A 19,760-nucleotide genomic window follows, 5' to 3' on the forward strand; every position below is an offset into this window, starting at 1 on the left:
GAAAGAAACATGGATAGATGAAAGACAAGAGAATAAAAGAGAGAGAAAGAGAAACTCATGGTGCCACAGGAGGAGAATTGAACCTTGAGTCAACACTCGAGTGAGACAAGTGCAACAGAGAGACACGAAGAGAGAGAGAGCGAGCGAGGATGACAGGAGGTGTCCCTCTCCCCTGCGTCCAGCCCCCGACTTTGACGTCAGAGGCTCAGAGACACAAAACAAGCCGCTCTCAGCTGAGCTCCTCACTCGATTCCCAGACTCACACACTCACACACTCACACACCCTCCGACGCACAATCCTCCTCAGACACGCCACCACTCGTCCCTCAGCACCTGCTCCGTGCTCGACCACCTGCACGTGGACGTGGACTCATCTCCACAAACACACACCCCACTGCACTCCGACCACCAGGACACCACTTGGTCTCCCACTGTCCAGGACTGAACCCATGCTTCGTCTCCCCCGGGTGATGCCTGATTCTGTGTGAAGCTGCCGACGGAGAGCGCACAGGCTGGGGGGGGAAGGAGGAGGAAGAGAAGGAGGAGGAGGAGGAGGAGGAGGAGAAGGAGCGCTCAGACCCCCGGCGCCCCAACCCAGACCCCATCCCAAAGAGCAGCAGATGTGAGAGCAGAGGAGAGGCGGAGAGAGAGAGAGAGAGAGAGAGAGGAGCACAATCTCCCCCTTACCCCTCCTTCCCTCATCCTGGAGAACAATACCCAGGCTCCAGTGGCAGAGGGTCAGCTTTTGTCCCTCGCCCCAGTGAAGAGCAGACAGACGCGCTGACACATTGACCCGCTGCTCGATCAGGACGCAGCAGCACAAAGAGACGCTGCTCGCCACACGGCTTCATTCAGTACTTGGACAGCTCCTGAGCAAGAACCTCCGGGACTGTGGAGCTGGGGGATTTTCTTTTTCTTGTCCATGAGTGAGTAGAGACTCGATCTGAAGCCGGTTTGGTTTGGAGAACTACAAATGGAGCTCCCGTGTCCGCTGCCGCTCGGCCCCTGTGGCCCCTGTGGCCCCTGTGGCCCCTGTGGCCCCGCTCCCTCCCTGGGATCGCAGGGCAGCTCGGCCGGCCTCTACCAGCTGGAGGAGAAGCAGCTCTTTGAGAAGTTTTGGAGGGGCACTTTCAAGGCGGTGGCCACCCCGAGACCGGAGAGCGTCATCATGGCCAGCATCACCGCGCGGACCAGGGTGGCCAAGTGAGTTCTCTAGCTTCTCAGGTTTTTACTTGACTTGAATATATCCAGCTGTGTGGTCGAGGGTTGACAAGCTTTTGTTTCTGAGCCCAAAACTCAACTGAGGATGAGAGGTTGTTGAGGGACTGATGAGAACGAGGCTGTTTTTATAGAATCAGTGGTGACTTGAGATTGTGTACTTCAGGGGGGGAGTATATGCTTATGCAAACAAATCTAGAAAAGGAGTATTAAGATATTACAACAGTGACTTTAATGAAAGAAAAAGTCTTTGTTTGCTGAGCTGAATGAACTTTCATGTTTGTGACAGTAGAATAGTCCCGATGTCCAATGATCAGGATCAAAATCGTTGACTCTGACCGTCTCTTGCAATGTTCTTCTCGAACATCAGATTTTTATTCCTGCGTTTTTTTGTCAATTTTCCCTCTCGGCAACTCTCGGTCTCCATCTTCGATCAAGTTCAGGAACTCATTCTGAATCCTTTTACTAAGAATGTATCTGTAAATGTGTTGTGACCTTTCTGCTGCGTACGTCTCAGGTCGTGGGACGAGTCCTCTCTACTGCCACCTGTTGGGTGCTAGTATTCAATGCTGTTAGGGCGCAGGGAAAAAAGCTCTCAGGCGGGAAATGGACAACCTGTCATTAACTTCAGACAAGGTAGAACATTTGTAACTGCATTTTTTATTGCAGATTATACACTGTACACTATATATTTATCTTACTCATTTAAAAGGAATATATACTGTCTATCGTTTTAAGGCTTATTCAGTGAAGATTGACGTAGAGAGGGTGGTGGGGCGGCACCCGAGTGCCCTCTATTGTCCAGCTGTGATTGGCCAGAACCTACAAAGCTTCCTTCTCCATCACTGCCCAGAGGTTCTTGAATTCAACATGAATCATTCTTAGAGAAGTTCAGATCCGGTCTTTTAATAAGAGCCAGTTGATGATATTTACTAAAAGGTCAGTTGAGCAAGTCAAAGCACATTAACTTCTCCTCAGTGTCTGTTTTTCATATCTACAGTGAATTGTTCGTTTCCAGCTTTAGTCCAGTTTTGGCCCAGATGCATGAACGTTTGTACATATTCACATGTTCCATCTATGTTTGTGTGTGTGCGTCCGGACACGTGACATGTAGCCAAACACAGCCGGCGTCAGGAGCGTGATGCTCAGTTAATTGTTCCCTTTAAAGGTCACGTGGCAGCGTCCTCATGCCTCTAAAGTCATGTTCCCTCTTATCCCTGTGACATGGCTTTGTGCCGCTGTCCATGATGAAGGAGCCCCTCACCTTCTTCACCTTCCCCGTCCAAAGGTTAGCTATATCACCCCCGGACGGGAGGACGGGGACGGATGAACATTTGTTGCCCTTTCCACTCCTCATCCCTCTTCCCCTCCTCTTTGCTCCCGTCCAAATGATCCACCATCGTTTGCTGCCTTTGACGACTTGATCTGTTTTGGGATCGCACATTTGTACCGGGCACACTTACATATCGGAATGCCGAGGCTTGCTTCGGTGACCTTTGAATGGTTCTGACACCCGCTATCAACCTTCTCTTATGTGAAATTAGCTATGTTAATGAGGATTAGAATGGTCCATTTCATCCGACATCAGCACAGGCAGCAGAAAGACACACTGAAGCAGATAATGCGTCTTTAATGGATTCTGTTACAGCTGGGCCGTAATGCTGCAAATAGCCTGGTTGTAATGGTTTTTATTAGCTGGTGGGATATGATGAAAAACACTTTTTGTTTCAGGAATATGAAAGAATATGTCTTTGTTTCATCTAACCCAGTAACCACAGCCCCCAATTCTCTACTGTCAGCCAACCATTAAAATCAGTTTGGGGGGGAAAAGTGGCCAAAAATTGAAACACAGCAAATGAACCAATAAAAAAAATTATTAAATTAAAATGTAATGTGGCCGGCTGCCATGAACTGAGCAGCCTTCTTTAAAAATAACTGGATACTCTGGAGCGGGGCCCAGCTGTCTCTTCAGCTTTAGCCTCTGTGAGGTGGAAGCTCTCCTCAAGTGGCTCGGCCTCTCCACGGGGGACGGTCCGGCCGACAGTGAGGACGGGGAAGACGGCGCCGTGGCAGAAGCTGGCAAGAGCGAACGTCCCCAGAGAGCAGACGTACTGTGGCTAACTCGCCCACCCCATCCCCCCCTCTCCTCTCGCTCTCCCTCTGTGTGTATTTGCAGGAGGGAGAGAGACACACCGGGACTCTTGGGTGATACAGATTGTAAATAATGAGTAAAACACAACAAACAAACACAACACCCAGAGAATAGGGATGCAGGAGAAGGTTCAGCCATTCCTCCCTCCCTCCCTCACTCCCTCCCTCCCCTCCCCTCCACTCCACTCCACTCCTCGATGCACTGTTGATTTTGCCGTACGAGAAAGTGACTGGGGAATGCTTAGACCATCAGAATGCATGGCCTTAGGCTCGGTCCTTTGCTTCTCCTTCTCTCTCTCTCTCTCTCACTCTCTCTCTGCAAGAGGAAACATTATTATTCACTGTGGATAACTGAGGGGGTGATGAACAATTGCAGTGAAAGCGAGGGGGGGGCATTATGTCCAACGAGCAGAGAGGCAGAGAAGAGAGGAGACAGACGGAGAGCCACAGGGAGATGTTTCATGTTCAATCAGCACAAGTCTTTTTTCCATTTGTACCGGCGTCGCCTCTCCTCTCCTCTCCTCTCCTCTCCTCTCCTCTCCTCTCCTCTCTGCTCTCCTCCTTCTCCTTCTCCCTCGCTCCTGCTCCTGAATCGAAAGTGCTGGAGGGGCCCGTGAGCCACAGAGGAGTAATTAGGGTTTGTTGTTCTCCCTCTGTCCTCCCTGTCTCCTCCTCTTCGGGCCAGTCACTCAGAGGAGGGGAGGAGTTCACTTGCTCCATGCAGCGGGGTGGGACCTCGCTCAAAGCCATTATAACCCTGCAAGCTGTTTTGTTCATGGGGGGGCTCCTCATTAAATATGCAGCGGTGTGTGTAGAGTTGTGTGCGTGTGTGTGTGTGTGTGTTTTGCTGCCATGTTAGTGGGGTCTTGTCCAACTCTGTGGCAGATGGCAGGCTGCAGAAAGTGCACTGCAAGGGAGGAGGCAAAGTGTGTGTGTGTGTGTGCGTGTGTGTGTTTGTGTGTGTGTGTGTGTGTGTGTGTGTGGAGGCAGATGCAGTTCTGTGGATGAAGTTTGGAGGCTTGTACACTGACATCACTAGTTGGAATATACAAGCTTCAGTTATGCATTAAACCCGACAGTGTTGAGTGTGTTACGGATCTGAAACATGCAGTCACAAAACTTTTGTGCAACGACAAAGATTGTGACAGTGGAAGAGGTTGTGTTAATGTCGCTCTTAAGAGTTTGTCCCTGTTTCCGGGCAAAGTAGCTTCATCTACTTGTCTTATGGTTTCTTACCACATTTGCAAAGTCTGTGCTCATATCAAATATTTAATATGGATGAACCTTTAGAGTGTTATATTTGTTTACAAATGCAACAAACCTTTTAAACCTGCTGCTGCTTTGCTCTGTGCATTTCATTGGCTTCCTCTCCACAGTCACGTTGGCCCAGCCTCACATGTATTTCCCATAAAACCTTTCATATCCTCATCCTTTAAGAAGATGGTTTTGTTTTTCTGTCAACATTCTGTCTTGGGTTTAACTCTCTGTCGTGGTCACCTTGGCCTGTGACGCTCGATAGCACACATCAGTTCCCTCACACACACACATGAGCGATCACACACAGGAGAGAGGGAATGAATGAATGGAGGATATATACTCTGGTCTCAAAGACATCATGGAGTCGCAGTCAGAGACTCCCACTGGGACGATGCATCTCCCTCTCCTCCCTCCTCCTCCTCCTCCTCCTCCGAAAGAATGACAAACATCATTTAGTGATGGACGAGGGCTTTGTCAGCTGTTATACATCTCTCTGTCTGCACGTCTGCTCTGTTCATCGCTGAGTTATCTGTACCCAACTTCTCTCCCTCTCCTTACATCAGTATCTCTCTCCGTCCTCGGTATCTTTCCTGTGTGCGTTGAATGTGTCGGTGTCATATGACTGCGTGCACGCCGACAGGAGAGTAGGGACACGATGGGGACTCTCCCTGCAGGAATCAGACTTATCACCCAAACAGGCTCACATGTGATATTGATTCCCACACTTGCCGGTCCGTTTGAATCCAGCTAGTGACTCTGTGGCTAAGCACCTACAGGGCTTAAAGCAGGATGCGAGGTTTGCATGAGAGAAGTGTTGAAGCTGAAGCAGAGATGTTAATTAGTGGACTGGATTTATATTTGATATGGATTATTACTGCACGGCAAATCCATCGTGTCGAACCAGATTAAAACCTGCTACTGATACACTCTGGAAGATTCAAGTCCTGGTCGATTATACGACGATAACTGTATTAAAAAGCTGTTATGTTATTTCTTAACATTAACCAATCAGCTGGGAGGCTACTGGTCGTTACAGGCTACGTGAGGCTGAAGCAGTGTTTTAAACTGAGCAGTGGATTGTTTTGACGAATAATTTGTGAGAGGAAAATGTGTTATTCCCAAAAATTGACTGTAGTCTAGCTGTGCTGTATTGTGTTAGTGGGAAATTAAACTGTAATGCAGTCACCATGATGGCAACCTGCAGTGGCTGCTTTCACTGTTCCACTGAACACTGAAGGCTCATATTACTTTCTACCGGCAAGATACCAGAGAACCAGCTTGAATTAGTTTTTTCATACCTCTTTGTATTACAAAAGTAGATTTTCACCACTTATGATCCCACGCTGCTTCCCCACGTCATCAAACCAGGCCTTTTGTTATTGGTTTTGATTGAGAGACCCACTTGATGCAGAAGTTTCATAATGTGCTTTTAAAAATGCCATTTTTATTATAATAATAAAAAATACATTACCTGGACTATAGCACCAAGTATAATATATATAATATATCCGACAGTAGTGAGGTTTAAAGTGTAACTTCCAAATGTCACTGCGTCACATTATCACAAGCTGAGACATTAGTTCAGCCGGATTGAAACATCCATAGATTTCTGAAAGACATGATACTGCACTTGATAAATACCTAATGTAGCTTGAGCACGATGGGAAACTGACTGTGCCTGAAAGCAGCGAGTCCCAGTGGGAGCTCAAAAGACTCTTTGATATTTCAAACCAATCTCTCTTTATTCACATGAAAATATGTGAGGTTTGTTTGTGGTTATGAATCAGACGATGGAACCGCTCTGGATCCTGTTCACACCCACGTATACATACACACATACTCTGTATTGTTACTGGATTCTGTGGTTCCATGCATCAAAACCCCTCAAGGCGTCCAATTCCAGCCACATAGAGAAACATGCCTAAATAGAATCAACTTACACAGATCTGTGTGCAGTTTCATGCCGCTCATCATTCATCATGCCAGGCAGCGTGAAGGATAAAACGAGGCTGCAGCCGAGAGAAAAAACATAAATAGAAATAAAACGAGATAAACTCTGAAGAACACAAAACAGAATGTGGCGACAGAGGGACAAAGATAGCTCTGGAACATGTGGCAGATTAAAAGCAGTTGGATGCGATCGTGAGAGACCAAGACAACGTTAGCGAGACATTCTGAAGAGTTGATTATGAGCTGTCGGCTTGAAAACAAGTAAAATGTTTAAAGGAGAAGCTGGAGCACAAAGAAAGACGTTTCATGTTTTCACTGTAAAGTCTTTAGAGACACTTGTAAAGACACTTTGTTTCCCCACCAAACTTTGTCTGTATAAGACGGCCAATATTAATATATCTTGGTTTCGGCAGCGAATATATATCGTTGCTTAACCTTCACATAATAACCATAATGATAACTTAAACAGGGACTCAGTAGAGCGCTGCCTCCGCCAAGGCCTGATAGATCCCTTAAACTAAATCAAGCTCCATCAAGATGTCGGGGGTTCTTTCCTAACCCACAAAGTTCTATGGAAATCAGTAGTTATTACTGAATTTTGGAAACAAATCAATCAATCAATACATGTGTGTGTATTGCTGGCATGTGGAGGTGTCCACCTATACTCATATAGGTGCAAGCACTTGAACATACTGTATATGGGAATGAACGCACACTACATATGGAAACGGACACACATAAAGCCATATGGGAGGGGGGGGGGTTCAACATGATAAGTCCTCCAGAGCCGAACAGCAGCAGCAGCATTTTCGAGGATGAGAGCGAGGAGCTGAGCGTTAACCCTTTCCATCAAAGCTGCTGTGAAATCTCCCCTCAGGGATCACAGCTTCCATCCTGTGGTCGTCCACCTCGGGGGGGGGGGGGGGGGGGGGGGGGGAATACCACACACTGCCGTCCTCCTGCAGCCGCCGGCTCCTCTCCTTTTCATTTGTAGCATTTCATGCAGGCTAGAAATTGTGGTTTCTGGCTAGAAAACTTGATAAGAGGAATCTGAAGGTCGAGTGTGATGACAGTCAGAGGAGCAGACCCTTTTCTCTTTCATGTTGCAGACCTAGGATTGACGTGAACTGCTGCTCTCGCTATGTTCTTATGGATTTATTTCCTTACCTTTTATTTAAATAGAATTTCATCTCAGTCTTTCATTTTCTAACTCAGACATTGCACTTCATTTTTAATCCTAAATTATTTACCTGTATATACAGAGTCTTGAAGTTCACACTTATTTAGTGTTTGCCACTACACAGCTCTGCAATATGTAATAAAATGTAAAATAGACACAAAAAAAAAAAAACTCCTGCATTACAGCCTCCTTTTATGTTCCTAATGATTAACGTCTCCATCTATTAAATAGAAATGTAAATTTAGAAAGAGAGACGGAGGCTCGGAGGGTGAGCGAGGCAACAGGGGAAAAATTCTACCTCAGAGATTCTTTGTTTGTTCTGAAGAATATTTCTTTCAGTCCCTTGTGTGGCGAGAGCATCACCATTACTGTTCTGATACCATCCTCTTTCATGCTTATTCCAAGTCTGTCTGCACCTGCTGTCGTGGAACTCATCTGTGCTTTTGTAAAAAACTACAATGCGATTGGTTTGTTTCCTGGTTCGAGGGGGGGGGGGCATTGTTATATAACTGCTATTTATGGAATTATGGACAATTACTCTCCTCTGGATTCTGTAGATTGTTTTCTTCCCGGTTCTGAACCGACATTGTACGTTAATGAAATATGAATGAATAGCATAACCAACTTATATCTCTGAAGCCTGGTGAATGAAGCAGGATTTATTCATCATTTGTATTTTATTTAATGAATCTACTATATATATAAAATATCTACATTAATCTTAAGTCCTTCATTCAGACAGTAAAAAGCTCGGTGAAGATCTAAATGTACTTATTTATTCAGTGTAAAGAGCACTTCTCCACAGTGTCACGTTGAACACAAGTATTTCAAAGCATAAAAATGAAGTCATTAAAACAAGCATTCCAGTTCACTCACACAATGAAATACCATACTTTATGGAGAGCGTGGCTTAGGGGATAGGGTGGGTGTTTTGCAACAAGAAGGTTGCTGGTTCGAATCCCACTCTATCCCTTCTGCATGCCTAAGTGTCCTTGGCAAGATACTGAACCCCTAAATGGCCCCTCATAAATGCTGAGTGTTTTCAAAATGTAAGTCGCTTTGGACAAAATGTAATGTAAATTGCTTTGGTAAATGTTATTCTGATTTGTATTAACGACTCAATATTCAGATCATATGGCTCAGGACTAAATTGAAAAAGATTCCAAACATTACCGTAACTAAAACATTTAATTATTCCTCATGTTTTCTAAGGTTTTTAATGCATTTTGCAAAAGACAGGACACTGAATGCAAATCTAAAGTGTTACTGCAGTGAAATCCAAAGGGAGATAATTCTGCAGAACACACTTAGTATCAAAGAATCACTGCGTCGACTTTCCAACGCTGAACATTGACAATGACACCAAGACAACAGGGGAAAATATTTTAACACAAAACATGTTCTAACTTATGCTGATTGAACATTTACATGAGGGGAAGAATGTAATCTGTCATACTAGAAGATGCATGTTGTGAGAAGAGGGAAATCACTTTGTCTGGAGTGTTTACGCCTGAATCTACTTAATTCCAATGTCACAACAGAAAAATTGCGCTACTTGAAAGTTACTGTCTTATTCATTTTGAATCTGTTGTTTTCTTCCATTATTATTATATCCAGTATTTGTCCATTTTGCAGCCGGTCACACTGACTTTATGTAAAATTCGAGGGCACTGACATTTAAAAAGGACTCGTGGCATTTAAGTCCATTAACATAGTAAATTGTGTTATTTGTTCACTCAGGGTGTGTGTGTGTTTGTGTGTGTGTGTGCGTGTGTGCTTGTCATTCTGCCAAATTCACACTCTGCAAGAATAAATATAACAGATGGAAACACAAAGGGCGTGAATCATTATCAGTGCTTAAAACCCATCTCTGAAATGGAAAGACTTATATTTGTTCCCATTGCTTTGGATGATGCAGACCCACGAGCTGTAATCTTTCATACACCATTAGAGGGTTTCTTATCTTCATGAGCTCTGGCCCTATCATGCTCTGGCCCTCAGACTTTATTTGGGTTCTTGAGTAACACACACAGACAGATGTTGCCTCGAATACTTCAATGAGATGTTATTTCTCTCGGCTGCTGCATAGTTTAACCTTGTTCAAAGACTGAATAAGAAGAAGAAGAAGAAGAAGAAGAAGAAGAAGAAGATATCGGCTACTTTCTCTTTTTTTTCCAACACTGAAGAGACCAGCGCACAACAACAAGGTTAAAGCTGACGCGAGTGTACGGAGTGTATCCAGCAAACAGCTCTATATAATTGGCTTCTGTATTCCGGGAAACAAGAACGAGGGAAAGAGAGAGATGATAAAGAAGAGAAGAAATTGTTATTATTTTCTATAAGAAGGGAGGAAGGGAATCAATATAAGAGCAGTGCAGCATGACTGTTACTGTATATCTGTCTGTGAGAGAGGAGGGATGGAGTGATCGACCAGAGGAAGGAGGGAAGGAAATAAAGAATTAAGAAGGTTACGTTTTCAGACTGTACATGTCAGGACGCCGGAGCAGCCGAGGTTATTACATTTTACTGAATATCACATTCCGGCCCGTGAATAGAAATCCTTTACCAAAGGGAATTGAATTACATGAAGGCACCTAATGTACAGCTTTGGATAAACTCATAAAAGATGATGAGAGAGAAGGTGAACGTCCTTTGTCCTCTGCCGACTCGACATTGACGGTGGTAAATCTTTCAGGCAGTAAGAGATGACCTATTCGATTCATTACCAGTGAGTGGTGGCTGGACTGGGACGGCTCGCTCATTACGACCAGTTAGATCTCCACAAACCAGGGGTCGTCTCCAGACACGGGAAAAGATACGACTCTCAAGTTCAACAGATTGACGAGCCGCGATGAAGGAAAAACTAGAACACCTGTGAATCGTCAGCAAGTCAGACGAAAGTCTTTGTTTTCTAATTTAATATATAATAATGATAAGTGGTTGTTATTGTTCCTTGAAGCCGTTTTGGTTTGTCTTTTCACATAAACGCTAAAATTGAAGAGTTTGACTTTACAGGCTTATTCTCTCTGCAGTAATTACATGCTCAAAGAAAAACAGCTTTAGATTTTTAAATAAATCAAAATCTTTTCAGTGCTAAATGTGGCGCGAGGAGCTTGGTCACTACAAACTATTGTTGCTCTCTGGCTAACTGCTAACACGCTGTGCAGCTCTCCAAGCTAGCTGGTTAGCTAACTTTTTATAAGTTAACTAGCTCCTCGAGCATATACATTTTGCATGGCTTATTCAAAGGACATTTTGTACCAGTACATGATTCCTCTGTTCAGCAGTTAATACTTAGCAGAAAGGGGATTATATTACCAAATACAACTAGCAATCTATGATGGTTACTGCCGTTTTGGATTTGGCCCGAAAATGTGGTCGACAATCTTCAAGCTCTCGCAGTTGAAGAGAGTTGTACTTCTGAGAGATGTTTCCTCCTTCTCCTTTACAGAATTTTTTTTTTAAGTTGTGTTTGAGGAACACAGATGGACACAGATGAACGGTGCAGTGCGTTTCTCTCTTGTTAGCATTGTGAAAGGAAATAAACTTCTAAACTTCTTCTTCTTTGACAACAGCCAGACGGGTCCGGAGGGCCTGTCGGGTTGTGTACAGTGTAATGTGAGTAGTCAGGTTGTACCTTGACAATCGAACACTGTACGGTGTCAGCAGCCATTTGCATCTACTGGACCATTGAGAATTGGAATTTTAAAAACAACATCTCTAAAATCACACTGCATGCCCATCTTTACTGTTTATTTATAGCTCCATACATACTTGTGTACTTCTTGTTCTTACTAGCGTCCAGCCAAAAATGATTTGCTTTCCCCTACTGAGTTATATGTTGTATGGTTATCTTGCTATTAACTGAAGGACATACGACATAAAATAACCACATACTCTTGTGACAACTCCCAGCTGGGTAACCACCTCAGCATAAATAGATGGGTTCTGAATATGTATTGGCTTGAAAAGTCATAATCATAACAAGATCAGTGGTGCTCTGGGGTGGGGGGGGGGATAGACAGATAGTTATTGCCAAATCCAACTAGAAAGCGCCACGAGGTACTACGATCACTCAGGATGACAGTAGGCTGAGAGCCAGGCCTCATTAAATATGCATACATACCCTAGAGTTGGCATATTGGAAAATCAAAAAAAGTCCAACGTAATAGGCTGAAGTCCCCCCCCCCCCCGGCACCTGAATTAACTCTGCAGTCAGAGAAACCTCCCAGGAGCAGCTTATTTACTGTAGGTCCACATAAACACACACCAGCACACATTTAGACAATAAGCTTCAGCCTCGGTTTTTGCCTTCAAGTGACTGACTGTCAGCCTTGTTGGTATATTGCCCCCCCCCCCCCCCCCCCCCACCCTTCTGCCAAGTATGCCACTTATTCATAACCGGACCCCTGAAGCAGTCTTAGTTTCCATTATTTAAAAATTCAAACATATCAAAGTCAACTCCTCATCACTCAAATTATATCATTTCAAGGTTGACTGGCTCCCGCGTCGCAGCAGCCTCCTCCCTCCATCTCTCATCCTCGCTTCCTGCCCATCCTCATTTCAGGAAAAAGACAATCTGCCATTCATGCGAAATTGCCACCATTTGCATAACTGATGCGGAGTTAAGGGCCCAAGCTGCGGCGATGTTGATGTCACAAATGCGATGGGAGACGGGAGCTGAGGAATTAATTGGCTGGCGGCATCACTCCCCCTTCCCCCTTTCCTCCGCTCGGCTCTCACCTTCAGCTTCTTGACACGAAATGTCATTGTGTCATTCCAGAACCGCGACACCTTTAAGGTTCACTCCAGGTTTACTTTGTGTTTCTCTCTTACAAAGGTTTGTGTGGATGTTGCGTCAGAGAACAATGTCACAATTGAACAGCTTCTCAATCAATCAGTGGAAACATTTCAAGCATTCGCAAAATTCATACCACTAAACCTCATATGATTCCAGTTCAGTAATCCTCACATTTAGCTTTATTGTATTGTTTTTTTTTTGTAACTATCTTCTATATTCACTTATTAATCATGAATCAAATTGTTGCCTTGTGCTTTACTGTTCTGATGTGATCGTAAAAACGGACCCACGGGTTTTGAGAATTAATTTCCTATGCATTCTCTTTTCAAAGCAATAATATAATTTAACTGCCCTTCAGCAGTAAAACGACTGTATTACATCGAAGGGGGTTGTCCGGGCTGTTTGTTCAATACTAGCGTCTCCCAGTTTAGGACACTCCCAGCGTATCACAGCCATTCATTAGTGTAGTTATTGCCGCTCAAGGGAAGATTTTAATGTAACAGGGACACACTGTCATGGGTAGTGGAGCACCCTTCACAGTTTAACACGATCACAGAGGGAAGGTATGTCCATTACCCCCGGTTCAGTCTGTTTTCTGTCACTTCAGTTAATCCGTCACAGTAAATAGCTCCTGTTGGGCCGCATTAGTTCAGTTACATGTAAAAAGACTCCTGTTGTTCCCAGGTTTGCCGAGCAGAATCATTAAATACATGAAAATTCAGAGTTTTAGTTGCAGCCAGACATTTAAATACAGTAATCCGTCTATTTTAAAAGCACTTGTGAATAAATCTGCACAGAAAAACTTAAGCGTGGATGTTCCACTTTGGTAGAACTTCACCACTGCCCATGACTTTGTGCAGTTAGTCATCAGCAAGTGGTCCTGACAGCGCCGGCTGCGAGTGCTGCAGAGATCTGACCCTGGAGAAAGCTATCGGAGCTTATTAGCCGTGTTAGGCCGTGTGTCAATATAGCATTTCTCTGGCTAAGCGCTTCACCCCCCCCCCAAAAAAAAAAGCTCTGTGCAACTTTTATTCCCACAACAACAAAAACAGAAGCACAACCCTCACCAGCAACATGCCGTGTCGGACTGACTTGCATCCTCCAAAGAGCGCTTTTGTTTTTGCTGCAATAGTTTGTCTGAACACACTATGAAAACATTCTAGGTCTTTTATGTCTACATGATAATGTCGGGTTGTGATGAATCAAACTGATCCAGGGTGCCCGAACAAAAATTGTGGTTTTGCATGTGCAGGAATTCAGGGATTCATCTCTTAAATGTTGCAGCTTTCACAACGAGCTGGTAAAAGATGTTGAGCTTTAAGTCAAATTTCAACACTGCAGAGCCACGTCGGACAAACCTAGATCAGGTACTGCCAAGAAACAAGCTGATCCCGGGGGGGGGGGGGGGGAGATGCTGCCAAGTGAAGGGTAACATCAAGGTCGCAGAGAGACAGTGCAGCCGGGCAGAGAGCCGTGCAGAGGCCACGGACTCATTGTTCAACGACTCATCTTCCCACTGTGCCACTTCCCAGCGTGAGTGATATTCCCAGTGACATCCCGGTGGTCCGACGCATCCCACTGAGAGCTGATTATGACAAATGGAGCTGACAGGTTTGTCGTTGTTCCCAGAGTGAGAAGGAAGTAGAGTACAAATCTCCTGTCCTGTCAGGCCGAGTCACAGCGAGCGGAGGAAGGAGTTATGATCCTTTTAGCGAACTTGGAGCTCTTCTTCTTCTTCTTCTTCTGAGGTGGTTTGATAACATGTCACAATCTTATAGAAAAGCCCCAACAACAAACCTCTCTGTCTTTCACGAGTGGACGATCTCAGAAACTAGTATCGTCCATGCAGTTTTTTAATATTTGCAGACTACAGAAAAAAATCATTAGAGAAACTTATCGTTTTCACATCACACCAGCAAAGCGGCAGGACTGGTTCTGTTGCTCCGGCTTCTGGGAATGGCTCATTTCTTTCCTTAATGAAGTTTTGGGGAAGCAGCCGTGTGAGCTGCTCAGTCATTAGACATATGTTGAACGTGGTCACTGTAATCAGCTCGGCTGCTGTGGAGGCTGAGAGTGGAAATGACTTTGCAGATGCAGTTTACCGCCGGCACTCGTGATGAATTCTCCAGGGGAGTAGATAAAGAGGTTTGATGATGAACCAGTCAGGCGGGAGGGGTGATGAGCGGAGGGTTATATGAATTATTTAGTTTCCATTTAATTCATGGTGTTGTGGTTTTCCCTGTTGTAGTGAGTACTTGTTCGTTAAAGTTAGTTAACAGTATGATGAGTCGAGCCTGTTCTTATTTGATTTACTAGTGACGTGATGCTATGGAGAGTAAAACCCAATGTTGGGTGATCCATTGCTTTTGTCTGACTGAAGATAATTGCAATAAAATCTTGTTCAATACTTAAATTTATGACCAAATACATGCTGATGTATGCATTTCAATGTAAAATGGTAGCATTAAAAAGACGTTTTCTTAGGTAATCCTACATCCTGTGTTACTCTTCTCAGATTCCCACAACATGTTCTCACCTTGTTTGTGAAGTGCCGTCAATCTACCGCACACATATTGTCATGTTTGTCTTGTAAATCCATAAATAATCAAAGAATCAGTCACGTTTAAGTGTCATTAGCAACGGCAAGTCCTCCAAAGTCCAATTTTAATTAACTTTTCAGCCCTCAGAGTCGGTCCTATCCGTCATCCCGGAGAGGGAATCTGTCATATACCCAGTGCCGGTGATTCATTAGCCATGGGCCGGGTTCAGGAAGTGAATCACGGGCTCCTTCACTCGGGGACAGATCTGCTCCGACAACCCTCAGTTCACGTGGAAGTCACCGGAACGTGTTGGAGCGTGTGGAATATTCAGGGATGAAAACGTACTGAGAGTTTGTTAGTGATTGATAATCACAGGGAATAATTCATGAGTTTTTTAAAGAGACGTTGAAAACAAATGAATCATCTTCGTCATCATCATCGTCTTCCAGCCCCAGAAGGATCCGCATGTTGAGTCTGTCCACTAATTAAATTTATCTGTGAGGGATCGGGGGTGATCTGGGGATATTCCACCTAGTTATATGAAAAATGTAATTAATGTCTCTGGAATATGAGCTAATTTTAGTGGCTTCCTATCTTTTTTCCTTCCTCTTCTTCTTCTTCCATTTAGCATCGATGAAAGAATTGGTTATCACAGTCGGGCATGATTGCTTTGGAAAACATGAAAGCGTCTCTGATAGCCACGTAATTAAACAGTTATTTTTGGGCGTTCATTTTAAACTTGGGGCTCGGCAGCGTCCTGGTTGGAGAAATGGAACTTCTTTGTCTCAGCACTCTCTTTCACTCCGAAGACAGTTTAAGGAAATCCCGTGACAATAAAACATCAGATCTGACGACAGCGTGAGGCTCTTTCCTTTGATCCGACGACCGGGGCGATGCACCACTTCCCTTTTGTCCTCGTCTCAACGACTCCCTGCTCCTTTGGAAGACTGCTTCATTATTACGGTTGTTCTAGAAGTTTGACTTTTTCTCGGCTCTTCCCTCTCCTGCACCTCGTCAAGAGCAAAGGATTCACAGGTTTAAAATAGAACAAGAACCATATTTGTAGAAATCACGATGTCTGACACACGGGCGGTTGCGGAACAGCTGCCTCATCTAATCAACTTCCACATTAACCCCACATTGTTTATATCTGGGTATTATATTCAGAAGTTACTGCAGTGGAATGGAGCTCAGTGCATTATATCATGTGATGGGTATTGAGCTGCCAGCTACAGCTTGATGACAGGACATCGTTATTCTGTTTGATACACTGAGCCAAGGTGGTGGGGGGGAGGGGGGGGGGGGGTTGGTTGGCATATCAAGGGATGATTTGAGTAAACAAGTACAGTCGGACTGGTGGCACAATCCTTGTCATGATGGCCGAAGGGCAAACTCAACGCACTGGGACATTGTCAAAATCAAAGTGTGTCAAATCAGAGTGAGGCTGTGTTTTTATGATCCATTTGAATTCCTGAGCATTTGCCTCATTATTCAACCTGATGAAGAATTTCTTTGGAATACAGATAATGCACATACTGCTTTTGTGTGTGTGTGTGTGTTTGTGTTTACGTGATTGAAACCATCGTTATGAGGACATTCTGATTTTTGTGAAAGTTAGTTTTAGATCAGGGCCGTTGGTTGTGACGTCTCAGTGAAGAGGGGCAGTCGTCTTATTGGCCGTCCCCTCCTCCCGGTGATTGGACTGACTGATATATATTTACCTCTTATCCTCCTCCGCCATCCCTCTCTCCACCTGACATGGAGAATGGGCTGCGAGAGGGCGGGAGATTAGCCGCTAATATGGTATTGGAGAGGAGGACTAATCTCTCCGACAGCCCGTCTATATTCTCATAAACTCCGAGGCGACAGGACGCTCTTCCAAGCCCGGCTGCCAGACGGGCGCGGTGATTGACAGCCGCCAAGGTTGAGTATGTCAGATTGGAAGGAGTCAAATTTAAAAGCCAGTTTGCAACGGGCCGTCTTAACCTTCAGGTCACGGTGGTGGATGACCTCCTGAGCTATCAGTGCTAATCCCAGCCCAAAGCCCCCTTCCCCCGCTCCCACTGGATCGATATCACTCGGGGACGTGAGATGGTTCCGCAAATATTTCAAAGATTTTTCGTGATTTAAATTTTGTGCGAATCTGGCAAGGATCCTGAATTTTATTCTGCCTGTATTTAGACAAGTGACAGGTACCCTGATTTATATAGTACAATATAACTGTAAATACAGTGTTTTAAATGGATTATTAATCAATCAACAGAAAACACATTACAGGAGACACACAAAGCAACACAATCTATTTAAATAAACATAATGAGGAATAGTTTTAAATGAATGTGAATGTGTTGTGTGGCAGAGTGTTAATTCTCCTGTCGTTGGTGTGAAGCACGATACAAGGTGCTGCTGAGAAACGGAGGCAGGCGTGTGTGTGTGTCAGGATACAGTTGCTCTTTCTCCACCCGTGTGTGTACACATAACCAGATTTCTTTTCTAACAAGAGCAAGTGTGTGCACGACAAAGGCTTCAAGCAGGGAGAGCATCAAAGTGGCAGGAGGAGACGTTGTTAGTCGCGCTGCACGCTGCGATCCAAAGTCTTGTTAAAGCTGAAACGGGCACAAAAATGAAAGAATCCCAATCTTCTAAGAGGGTGAACGAATCAATTTCCACGTGTGTATGGTCAAATACTGACACAATTTGCGTGAACTTTAAACTCGGACCTTCTATGACCCGTCCTGTCACCGTGCCATCATCTGAAAGCTTTATCTTTATCGTTAATACTGTACAGTTAAATCAAATAGTCATAAAGTCAACATTGTGTAGGAACTCGTTCTATAAGTAAGATTATTACTTGACTTGTTTACTTGTGTTTATGAAAACATAGAGAAGTTATTTTAAGTTGTAACCGTAAATAAAGATGGACGACCTGACAGCTCCTCAAAAACAAAGACGAGACATATCGAGCGCCCCCTAGTGGCTGGCTACATCCTTCATATTAGCATGCATCATTTTGATTCGTCATTTTAAGCTCACCTGGGATGTTTGTTCAAGTATTTCAAGTTTCTGATTTATTTTGGCTTCATTATTTTACAGTGGGAGGAAGTGCAGACCATCTTTAAATGCTGTCTATAATAAAAACTCACGGATTTAAATGTTTATATTCAGAGATACAGAGGTTAACTTTTGACTACAGCTTAATTCACTTTTCACGAGATCTCTTTTGTTCCTCATTATCTGCCTCTGCTCAAAGTCACTGTGGGATCACACTCACCTTCCTTTAATCTTGGACCCAACTATATTATGTTTCCCCCTGAGAACACAGAGTGGACTCCTGAGTCACTTTCAAGGCGTCCTTCCCCTCCGCTGTTATTCCTCCTCTGGAAAATGTGCTTATAGGATTTCTGTGATAAAGGAGAGAGATTCAAGTTCACATCTACAGACACTTCTGAGGCGTCGCTGCTCCTCAGTTCACTCAGGGAATGAAAGCGTTTGCCAGGAAGGTGACAAAGAAACACGGCGTCAAGACATCTGACGCGTTTGAAGCAGCTGACAGGCTTTGCGCCAGATGTCTCACTCATGCCTTAAGGGATTATTTTTGAATATATCTTATTTCCCGATATGTCCTGCACATTTGAAAACGATATTAAGTGCGAAAATGTATAATATTACGCCTGTTTACTTATGTTATGAAGACGTGATGCTTTCAGGGAGCTCTCAAAATAGATCAGGATTCAATATGCTCTGTGCGCCTGCGTTGATGGAATCTGTTTTCACCTTGAGAGTTACTGCGTTAGGAAGATTGTATCTCAGCTGGCAAATCTTTTTATTATCTGGTCATAATAAAAGAAAAATAAAGTAAGACTTTATATTTTTATTCACTTTATAGACTGCAGAACTGTCCTTAGAAACAGCTAAACGTTGACTGTACAGTCTGAACTTGGTATTAGCTGTTTCCACCCATTTCCTGTTTTTATGAGAAGTCAATCTTCCACTGGCAGTTGCTTTATGCATTACAGAAAAACACCAGAGTGGTACCAATCCCCTCAGCTGCTTCTAACTTCCTGCAAGAAAACAAACAAGTGCATTACTCAAAATGTCAAGCTGCTCTTTTAAAGCTCCTGCATGCAGAGGCCACATCCTCTGAGGTGGAGGACTCTTTGACCCCTTAACATTTAGCTTTGCATCTATCGTTGTTTTAAAATGTGGGTGTCTCACATAATTTTAAACAATGAATATGGTTCTTGTGAAATAAAGCAGAAAGAACAGAGGCAGAATTTCACTACCTTAATATGTTCTTTTAAACGATTGTTGCTGTCACACTTGTGAAACATTGGAAATAAGAACCATCAATGGATTATGTGAAGAAACAGTTTTAATACAAGCTTTTCAGTGTTCAAGGATGTTTCAGAGAGCAGTGAATCCTCCTTCAGTGCTAAACCATCTTCAGTTAATAAGCTTCTATACAAGACCACGTGTGCACGTCCCTTTAAAGATTCATGTCGCTCATTATATCCACATTAATACAACACACACACAACCTGACTGTGCTGCCTGGTGAATGCTTTAAACGCCACCTTTGACTTTGAGCAGGATTATCCTTTAATAAGGTTTAAGCCAAATATAAGACGACTCTTTAATTAAGCCAATTATTTTAAGCCATGTG

General features: G+C 44.0%; 1 protein-coding gene across 1 annotated transcript in view; it reads left to right on the forward strand.

Moving 5' to 3' along the window:
• Positions 1-973: 973 nt before the first annotated feature.
• Positions 974-19,760, forward strand: part of srrm4 (serine/arginine repetitive matrix 4) — a 49,599-nt gene continuing 30,812 nt past the window's right edge. Inside the window, exon 1 of the mRNA XM_053421110.1 lies at positions 974-1,203. Within this exon, the coding sequence (XP_053277085.1) occupies positions 974-1,203 (230 nt within the window). The remainder of the gene's footprint in view (positions 1,204-19,760) is intronic.

The sequence above is a fragment of the Pleuronectes platessa genome, chromosome 4, assembly GCF_947347685.1.
Source record: "Pleuronectes platessa chromosome 4, fPlePla1.1, whole genome shotgun sequence".
NCBI lineage: Eukaryota > Metazoa > Chordata > Actinopteri > Pleuronectiformes > Pleuronectidae > Pleuronectes > Pleuronectes platessa.